The sequence below is a fragment of the Oncorhynchus nerka genome, linkage group LG22, assembly GCF_034236695.1.
Source record: "Oncorhynchus nerka isolate Pitt River linkage group LG22, Oner_Uvic_2.0, whole genome shotgun sequence".
NCBI lineage: Eukaryota > Metazoa > Chordata > Actinopteri > Salmoniformes > Salmonidae > Oncorhynchus > Oncorhynchus nerka.
In genome coordinates this window covers 86,989,519-87,000,142 of record NC_088417.1, presented here as the reverse complement: position 1 = coordinate 87,000,142, position 10,624 = coordinate 86,989,519, and the positions used below count along the sequence as shown (strand labels likewise).

Sequence of the window (10,624 nt, the reverse complement as noted above, 5' to 3'; positions counted from 1 at the left end):
GGAGAGATTGAGAAGGAGAGAAAGAACAGACAGAGCAGAGAAATGAAGAGATGGAGAAGGAGAGAGAGAACAGACAGAGCAGAGAAATGGAGAGATTGAGAAGGAGAGATTGAGAAGGAGAGAGAGAACAGACAGAGCAGAGAAATGGAGAGATTGAGAAGGAGAGAGAACAGACAGAGCAGAGAAATGGAGAGATTGAGAAGGAGAGAGAACAGACAGAGCAGAGAAATGGAGAGATTGAGAAGGAGAGAAAGAACAGACAGAGCAGAGAAATGAAGAGATTGAGAAGGAGAGAGAGAACAGAAAGAGCAGAGAATGTTACACATCCGCCACGCTGATCCTCAACACAGGGCCCCTCCAGGACCTCTATACCAGGCTGTGTCAGAGGAAGGCCCTAAAAGTTGTCAAAAGCTCCAGACAACCTAGTCATAGACTGTTCTCAATGCTACCGCACGGCAAGCGGTATCGGAGCGCCAAGTCTAGGTCCAAGAGGCTTCTTAACAGCTTCTACCCCCAAGCCATAAGACTGCTGAACAGCAAATCAAATGGCTACTCAGACTATTTGCATTGTCACCCCCCCTTTGTTTTTACCCCCCCCCCTCTGTTATGCTGCTGCTACTCTCTGTTTATTATCTATGCATAGTCACTTTAACTCTCCGTACAGTACATGTACATATTACCTCAATTACCTCGACTAACTGGTGCCCCCTGATAGCCTCGCTCCTGTTATTTTACTGCTGCTCTTTAATTATTTTACATTTAAAAAAAAATCTTATCTATTTTTTACTTAACACTTATTTTTCTTAAAACGACATTATTGATTAAGGGCTTGTAAGTAAGTATTTCACTGTTGTAAACGGCGCATGTGACAAATAAAACTCTAGTTGAGTCCAGTTGATTGGTAATCAACTAGCTGGCCTGCTCCCCGGACCCTGTATGTAGGGACTTGTACAATACTTGAACATGACTATTGAACTTGACATTTGTGTCTGTCTTTATTATTTAATCTGAAATATCATACAGAAACATGGTATCAGCTCGAAAACCTCAACGGTTGTTATTTTTGTAGCTAAGTACATTATAGGTGCAGTTAGGTTCCATATGTGAACGCACGCCGTAGTCTACTGCTAATGTTAGTCACACCACTGATCAACTCGTTGTTAGCTGGCTAGTTAGCATCACCACCTACCTCCATGGCTGAAGGCAAAGAGATCTCCTTTTTCATCGCTATGGCAGCAAACATTCCGCTACCAAAACCCGTGGTTCTCACAGGGGACTGGAATACTACTTGGGACAACATCAGGGATGAATTCGAGGACTATGCGCTAGTGACTGGTCTACATGAAAAACCCAACGAGGTCCAAGCGGCAACTCTGAGGAGCTTAGTGGGCAGCGAATGCAAGCACATCTGTCGGCACAATCTCACCCAGGCAACACAACAACAGGGTGATGCAAAGGCCATAATGGATGCATTGGGGAATTAGTTTTTGGAAGCTGCAAACAGGAAGAGTGTGAGTCAGTACACAACTTTGTAACCCGTTTGAGGGAAAGATCCGCTACTTGTGAATACGGGGGATTGAAAGATGAACTGATTTGTGACAAAATAGTATTGGGAATTGCAAATGAGGACACACGCCGGTGTCTACTAAGAGAGAGAAGCTTAACATTAGTAAATGCTGGAGGTTGACCGATTAATCGTAATGGGCGATTAATTAGGGCCCGATTTCAGGTTTTCATAACAATCGGTAATCTGCATTTTTGGACACCGATTGTGGCCGATTACATTGCAATCCACGAGTAGATTGCGTGGCAGGCTGAACACTTGTTACGCAAGTGCAGCAAGGAGCCAAGGTAAGGTGCTAGCTAGCATTAAACTTCTCTTATAAAAAACAATCAATCTTAACATAATCACTAGATAACTACACATGGTATTGATGATATTACTAGTTTAACTAGCTTGTCCTGCGTTGCAAATAATCGATGTGGTGCCTGTTAATTCATCATCGAATTACAGCCCACTTCGCCAAATGGGTGATTTAACAAGCGCATTCGCGAAAAAAGCACTGTCGTTGCACCAATGTGTACCTAACCATAAACATCAATGTCTTTCTTAAAATCAACACAAATATATATTTTTAAACTGGCATATTTAGTTAATATTGCCTGCTAACATGAATTTCTTTTAACTAGAGAAATTGTGTCACTTCTCTTGCGTTCTGTGCAACAGAGTCATGGTATATGCAGCAGTTTGGGCCACCTGGCTCGTTGCGAACTGTGTGAAGACCATTTCTTCCTAACAAAGACAGCCAACTTCACCAAACGGGGGATGATTTAACAAAAGCGCATTTGCGAAAAAAGCACAACCGTTGCACGAATGTATCTAACCATAAACATCAATGCTTTTCTTAAAATCAATACACAGAAGCATATATTTTTAAACCTGCCTATTTAGTGAAAATAAATTAATGTTAGCAGGCAATATTAACTCTGGAAATTGTGTCACTTCTCTTGCGTTCATTGCACGCAGAGTCAGGGTATATGCAACAGTTTGGGCCGCCTGGCTCGTTGCGAACTAATTTGCCAGAATTGTACATAATTATGACATAACATTGAAAGTTGTGCAATGTAACAGCAATATTTAGACTTATGGATGCCACCCGTTAGATAAAATACGGACGGTTCCGTATTTCACTGAAAGAATAAACATTTTGTTTTCGAAATTGTAGTTTCCGGATTTGACCATATTAATGACCAAAGGCTCTTATTTTTGGTTGTTATTATATTATAATTAAATCTATGATTTGATAGCGCTGTCTGACTGAGCGGTGGTAACCAAGCAGCAGGCTCGTAAGCATTCATTCAAACAGCACTTTCCTGCGTTTGCCAGCAGCTCTTCGCAATGCTTGAAGCATGTTTATGACTTCAAGCCTATCAACTCCCGAGATTAGGCTGGTAATAATAAAGTGCCAATTAGAACATCCAATAGTCAAAGATATATGAAATACAAATGGTATAGAGAGAAATAGTCCTATAATAACTACAACCTAAAACTTCTTACCTGGGAATATTGAAGACTCATGTTAAAAGGAACCACTAGCTTTCATATGTTCTCATGTTCTGAGCAAGGAACTTAAACGTTAGATTTTTTACATGGCACATATTGCACCTTTACTTTCTTCTCCAACACTTTTTTGCATTATTTAAACCAAATTGAACATGTTTCATTATTTATTTGAGACTAAATTGATTTTATTGATGTATTATATTAAGTAAAAATATGTGTTCATTGTTCATTCAGTATTGTTGTAATTGTCATTATTACAAATATATATATATAAAATATCGGCTTTTTTTGGTTCTCCAATAATCGGTATCTGTATCGGCGTTGACAAATCACAATCGGTCGACCTCTAGTAAATTCCATTGAAATGTGCCGCCCTGCCGAAGTCGTCACTGACATGAGAATGAGAGCAATATAAATGGAAACCCCACACACTGACGCTGAGACTGTTCACGCTGTTGCCAGGCAAACATTCAGACAAAACCAATCAAGGCAGAGTAATTCACCACGAATGGCGAAAACAGATAGCCCCATAGCATGCAAATACTGTGGAAATGCACACGCAAGACGCAAAGACCACTGCTCTGCCTATGGAAAGCCATGCAGAGCTTGTGGAACTAATAATCACTTTGCAAAAGTGTGTCTCAAAAGCAAAAGAAGGGTGAGTGAGGGCAAGAGTCACCGTGTTGATGATGTCACTCAATGTTCAAAACAGTGAAAGTGACATTTACATGTATGAATCCATTGGGATTGTACACTCAAGAGGGAAGAAATGGTTTGTAACACTACGATAACACAACAAGCTGCAAAAAGTCAACTGGATTCCGGTGCTACGTGCAACGTAATCAATCTGGCACCTGACACACATCTCTTGCCCAGCGATACTAGACTAAAGTTGTACTCAGGAGTGCTAATGAGCTCTATGGGCATCTTTGAAACTGAATGTGTTATTCGGGGACACAAATACAAGCTGGAGTTTGAGATCGTGAAAAGCAGTCAACATCCTCTCCTCTGAGGCTATACATGTGAACCCCTGGAACTGATGCAGTTCCCGTACCAAATGACCTGCACATTGTGGAGCATGTCCAGCATGGATCCCCCTCCAAAGAACAACTACTCAGCAGATATGACGATGTATTCAACAGACCTGTTGAATCAGTACCTGCAGGGGTACATTTTGAATTGGATGACAGTGTCACTCCAGTCTAGCGTGCTTCTCGTAATGTGCCCATTGCAATGAAAGTGGCTGTGAAGGCCTAGCTGACAAGTATGAGGGCGATGGCCACATGACATCTGTGACTGAACCAACTGACTGGATCAGCAATATGGTCATAGTGAAAAAACCAGAGAAGCTGAGAGTCTGCATCGACCCAAAGCATCTGAACCAAGAACTGAAACGTTTCCACTACATCATGCCGACACTGAAGGATGTCCTCTACAAGCTTCCCAAGGCCAGGATTTTCACCCCTTTGGTGTCTCCGAGGCACCTGAGGTAGACCAACACAAGCAGCACGAGTTACTGGCTGGGCTCAAGGACATTGAACCTATTGCTGATGATGTCCTGATTGTAGGTTGCGGTGACAAAGAAGCAGTATGCAACCACGATGTGAAGCTCCTGGCACTGATGGAGCATTGCCGATCAGTTAAGCTGCGCCTTGGCCTGAATAAGCTACAGCTCAAGGTGAAAGACGTCCACTTCCATGGTCACATTCTCTCAGCCATAGGCCTGAAGCCAGACCCAGACAAAGTCAGAGCGATCCTCGACAAACCCGTCTGATGCAAAAGGAGTGCAGCGTCTCATCGGCATACCTATCAGCAGTCTGCTGGTGGACTAAGACACACCATGGCACAGCTATCCAAACACGAGGCCACAGTGCAAGAGATTCAATCTCTGGCTTCATCCATGCCTGTGTTGCGCTACTACAACGTTACGAAGCCTGTCACAATCCAGAGCGACTCCAGGCAATGTGGACTTGGGTGCTGCCTTAGGCAGGAAGGCCAGCCCGTTGCATTTGCCTCGAGAGCGCTCAGCCCCACCAAACAAAACTATGCACAAATTGAGAAAGAGTGCCTCAGCATGGTCTATTCTCCAGTGATTCCATCACGACTTATATGGTCACAGCTGAAACTGACCACAAACCACTCATTGCCATATTCAGTAAAACTATCCTCAACGAGCCCAAGATGCTTCAAAGCATGCTCCTGACTCTGCAAAATTACAGCCTGAAGGTCATCTACAAGCCAGGACCAGAGATGTATACAAACTGAGCAGGGCAACAGCACAATGTACAGGCAGAGGCACTGCCTATCAGTGACATGCCATCTGTTTGCTACAGCAGGAACAACAAGATGTTCAATAGATCAATCAGGCAGACTACTTGAACATCACAGATCACCGCCTAGCCCATATCAGACAACACACTGACAAGGCCGAACACCTGCAGTCACTGAAGTCCATGGTTCTCACAGGTTGGCCATACTGAAGGAGGAGACACCTTTCACAGCGAGAGAATAATGGACCTTTCGAGACGGGATCAGCGTGCAAAATGGCATCTTGTTCAGAGATCAGAAGATCATTATCTCCAAATCACTACGTCCAGAGATGTTTACCCGCATACACTTCAGTCACATTGTAGGTGCTATCACCAGGCACGCAAAACATTATACTGGACAAACATGTAAGCAGAAATGAAAGACTTTGTCAGCAGCTGTACCACGTGCAACGAGTACGCTCATGAACAGCAAAAGGAAACCATGATGTCAGATGGCCCACAAGGGCCTAGCAAATCATCAGCATGGACTTATTCAGCCACAGGCGAAAGGACTGTCTTCTCATCGTTGATCACTACTCTGATTTTTGGAAAATTGAACTGCTCCCTGACTTGTTTGCAGAGACGGTCATAAACTGCTGCAAGGCGCAGTTTGCAAGGCAAGGTCAGCCTGACAAGGTAATCACAGACAATGGCCCAAAATTCACTGCACAGTTAAAGTGTTTCGCCTCAGAATGGGAGTTTGACCACGTGACCTCCTCTTCAAGGCACCCATAAGCAAATGGCAAGGCAGAGTCAGCTGTCAATATTGCAAGAAACCTGTTACACAGGGCCTTGCGTGACAGCAACGACCCCTGATATAAACCTGTTACGCAGGGCCTTGCATAATAGCAACAACCCCTGATATAAACCTGTTACGTAGGGCCTTGCATGATAGCAACGACCCCTGATATAAACCTGTTACGCAGGGCCTTGCATGATAGCAACGACCCCTGATATAAACCTGTTACGCAGGGCCTTGCATGATATAAACCTGCAAGGGCCTTGCTTGATAGCCCCCCTGATATAAACCTGTTACGCAGGGCCTTGCATGACAGATATAAACAACCTTGACCCCCCTGATATAAACCTGTTGCACGCCCCTGATATAAACCTGTTACGCAGGGCCTTGCTTGATAGCAACGACCCCTGATATAAACCTGTTACGTAGGGCCTTGCATGATAGCAACGACCCCTGATATAAACCTGTTACGCAGGGCCTTGCATGATAGCAACGACCCCTGATATAAACCTGTTACGCAGGGCCTTGCATGATAGCAACGACCCCTGATATAAACCTGTTACGCAGGGCCTTGCATGATAGCAACGACCCCTGATATAAACCTGTTACGCAGGGCCTTGCATGATAGCACCCTGATATAAACGACCCCTGATATAAACCTGATATAAACCTGCAGGGCCTTGCATGATAGCACCCCTGATATAAACCTGTTACCCCTGATATAAACCTGTTAAACGCAGGGCCTTGCATGATAGCAACGGAATAAACCTGACCCCTTGAAAGGACAGCAGCCCAGCAACAATGCCTTCTGTCCTGACGTCTGAAGACTACCATCCCTGTAGCCAACAAGCTACTTGAGCCCTGAGTCATGGTTGGTGTCACGGACAAACTACGTCACAGAAAGCAGCTCGCTAAGTGCTTCTACGACCGGACTGCTTGAGACCTACCAGAGCTGGAGGTGAAACGATAAGGATGAAACCGCTGTCGGGAGACCACTCAGGACTTTGGAGCCCGGGCACATGCCTGCAGAGAGTAGCACCACATTCTTACCTGCTGGATGTTGGTGGCTCCCTCTAACGTTGTAGTCAGGTGGATCTGCGCGTAGCAGAGCAGACAAACCAGAACACACCATACACTCACCTAGATGAGCTGGATCACAGTCCAGGCCTAAAGGCAAGGGGTGCAGAATTGAGACATGGGCCAACTGAGGGTGAGGCTTCTACCTTACCAGGCTCACCAGCTCGTGACCCTTGACCTACCCCTGTCAGAGCCCATACTTACTCACAGGTGGTTCGGCTGTGGAAGCCACCGGACAGACTTACTCTGTAAGGAAGTGACTGTGTTAACCTGTCCTCTGTTACATAAAACAATAGTTTTAAGAAAAGAGGAAGACGACAACTGAAGTAAAAAGAAAATGTAATTCATTTTAATTTGTTATGACTTGAGTGTTAAAAACGTAATGTTATGCTGTTATGTTTGCACTTTCTATTGAAAAGGATGATGTTACGGAGTCTAGTTGGTAATCAACTAGTTGGTAATCAACTAGCTGGGCTGGTCCCCGGACCCTGTATGTAGGGACTTGTAGGGACTTGTACAATACTTGAACATGACTATTGAACTTGACATTTGTGTCTGTCTTTATTATTTAATCAAATCAAATCAAATGTATTTATATAGCCCTTCGTACATCAGCTGATATCTCAAAGTGCTGTACAGAAACCCAGCCTAAAACCCCAAACAGCAAGCAATGCAGGTGTAAAAGCATGGTGGCTAGGAAAAACTCCCTAGAAAGGCCAAAACCTAGGAAGAAACCTAGAGAGGAACCAGGCTATGTGGGGTGGCCAGTCCTCTTCTGGCTGTGCCGGGTAGAGATTATAACAGAACATGGCCAAGATGTTCAAATGTTCATAAATGACCAGCATGGTCGAATAATAATAAGGCAGAACAGTTGAAACTGGAGCAGCAGCACAGTCAGGTGGACTGGGGACAGCAAGTAGTCATCATGTCAGGTAGTCCTGGGGCACGGTCCTAGGGCTCAGGTCCTCCGAGAGAGAGAAAGAAAGAGAGAATTAGAGAGAGCATATGTGGGGTGGCCAGTCCTCTTCTGGCTGTGCCGGGTGGAGATTATAACAGAACGTGGCCAAGATGTTCAAATGTTCATAAATGACCAGCATGGTCAAATAATAGTAAGGCAGAACAGTTGAAACTGGAGCAGCAGCATGGCCAGGTGGACTGGGGACAGCAAGGAGTCATCATGTCAGGTAGTCCTGGGACATGGTCCTAGGGCCCAGGCCAGTTGAAACTGGAGCAGCAGCATGGCCAGGTGGACTGGGGACAGCAAGGAGTCATCATGTCAGGTAGTCCTGGGGCATGGTCCTAGGGCTCAGGTCCTCCGAGAGAGAGAAAGAAAGAGAGAAGGAGAGAATTAGAGAACGCACACTTAGATTCACACAGGACACCAAATAGGACAGGAGAAGTACTCCAGATATAACAAACTGACCCTAGCCCCCCAACACATAAACTACTGCAGCATAAATACTGGAGGCTGAGACAGGAGGGGTCAGGAGACACTGTGGCCCCATCCGAGGACACCCCCGGACAGGGCCAAACAGGAAGGATATAACCCCTAATCTGACATATCATACAGAAACAGAGAGACAGAGAGTGAGAGAGAAAGAGACAAAGAGTGATTGTGAGGGATGTCTGTGAGAATGTATTTTTCTCTCCTGTTGTTAAGGTGACACCCATAATTCCCCCATCACATGTTTGAGTCTCAATTATCTTAAAACAGAGTGTGTAAAATGCTGAAATACTACTGTTGGAAATACTACTACTGTTGGTAATACCCAGGTACTATCCAATCATGAGTCAGCATTTTAATTTACGTAAAACTGCTGCTCCATGCAGCCTCCACTGACATAAAGTTATTTCTTTAGCACTTGTCTTTATTACTCTGATATTATTATGGTATTATTAAACAGTATTATTATAGTACTTAATGTAATATAACATGGTACCATGTCTCCTCTCTCAGCACGTAGGCTGTGACAACATCCTGAGCTCAGATGCCAAGGAGGACCGCTGCCGGGTGTGTGGAGGAGACGGCAGCACCTGTGAGGCCACAGAGGGACTGTTCAATGACTCTCTGCCCAGAGGAGGTAAGCCCCAGGCTGGGGACAGAACCTGATAGGGCTCCTTACTTCAGGTGTGCAAATGTTTTAAGTTCCATACAAAGAAAAGGGGAGTGTATTGTGTGAAGAAGAGAAGCGTAGAGAAGATAAGAAGAGTGTATAGTGTACAGAAGACAGGAGTAGAGAAGAAGAGTGTATAGTGTACAGAAGACAGGAGTAGAGAAGAGTGTATAGTGTACAGAAGACAGGAGTAGAGAAGAAGAGTGTATAGTGTACAGAAGACAGGAGTAGAGAAGAAGAGTGTATAGTGTACAGAAGACAGGAGTAGAGAAGAAGAGTGTATAGTGTACAGAAGACAGGAGTAGAGAAGAAGAGTGTATAGTGTACAGAAGACAGGAGTAGAGAAGAAGAGTGTATAGTGTACAGAAGACAGGAGTAGAGAAGAAGAGTGTATAGTGTACAGAAGACAGGAGTAGAGAAGAGTGTATAGTGTACAGAAGACAGGAGTAGAGAAGAAGAGTGTATAGTGTACAGAAGACAGGAGTAGAGAAGAAGAGTGTATAGTGTACAGAAGACAGGAGTAGAGAAGAATAGTGTATAGTGTACAGAAGACAGGAGTAGAGAAGAAGAGTGTATAGTGTACAGAAGACAGGAGTAGAGAAGAAGAGTGTATAGTGTACAGAAGATAGGAGTAGAGAAGAAGAGTATATAGTGTACAGAAGACAGGAGTAGAGAAGAAGAGTGTATATTGTACAGAAAACAGGAGTAGAGAAGAAGAGTGTATAGTGTACAGAAGACAGGAGTAGAGAAGATAAGAAGAGTGTATAGTGTACAGAAGACAGGAGTAGAGAAGAAGAGTGTATAGTGTACAGAAGACAGGAGTAGAGAAGAAGAGTGTATAGGGTACAGAAGACAGGAGTAGAGAAGAAGAGTTTATAGTGTACAGAAGACAGGAGTAGAGAAGTTTAGAAGAGTGTATAGTGTACAGAAGACAGGAGTAGGGACGTTTAGAAGAGTGTATAGTGTACAGAAGACAGGAGTAGAGAAGAAGAGTGTATAGTGTACAGAAGACAGGAGTAGAGAAGAGTGTATAGTGTACAGAAGACAGGAGTAGAGAAGAAGAGTGTATATTGTACAGAAGACAGGAGTAGAGAAGAAGAGTGTATAGTGTACAGAAGACAGGAGTAGAGAAGAAGAGTGTATAGTGTACAGAAGACAGGAGTAGAGAAGAAGAGTGTATAGTGTACAGAAGACAGGAGTAGAGAAGAGTGTATAGTGTACAGAAGACAGGAGTAGAGAAGAAGAGTGTATAGTGTACAGAAGACAGGAGTAGAGAGGAAGAGTGTATAGTGTACAGAAGACGAGTAGAGAAGAAGAGTGT

General features: G+C 44.1%; 1 protein-coding gene across 1 annotated transcript in view; it reads left to right on the top strand.

Moving 5' to 3' along the window:
* The window catches only part of LOC115121427 (A disintegrin and metalloproteinase with thrombospondin motifs 6-like), a 182,464-nt gene that overhangs the window by 138,203 nt on the left and 33,637 nt on the right, over window positions 1–10,624 (top strand). Inside the window, exon 8 of the mRNA XM_065006834.1 lies at window positions 9,147–9,270. Within this exon, the coding sequence (XP_064862906.1) occupies window positions 9,147–9,270 (124 nt within the window). The remainder of the gene's footprint in view (window positions 1–9,146; window positions 9,271–10,624) is intronic.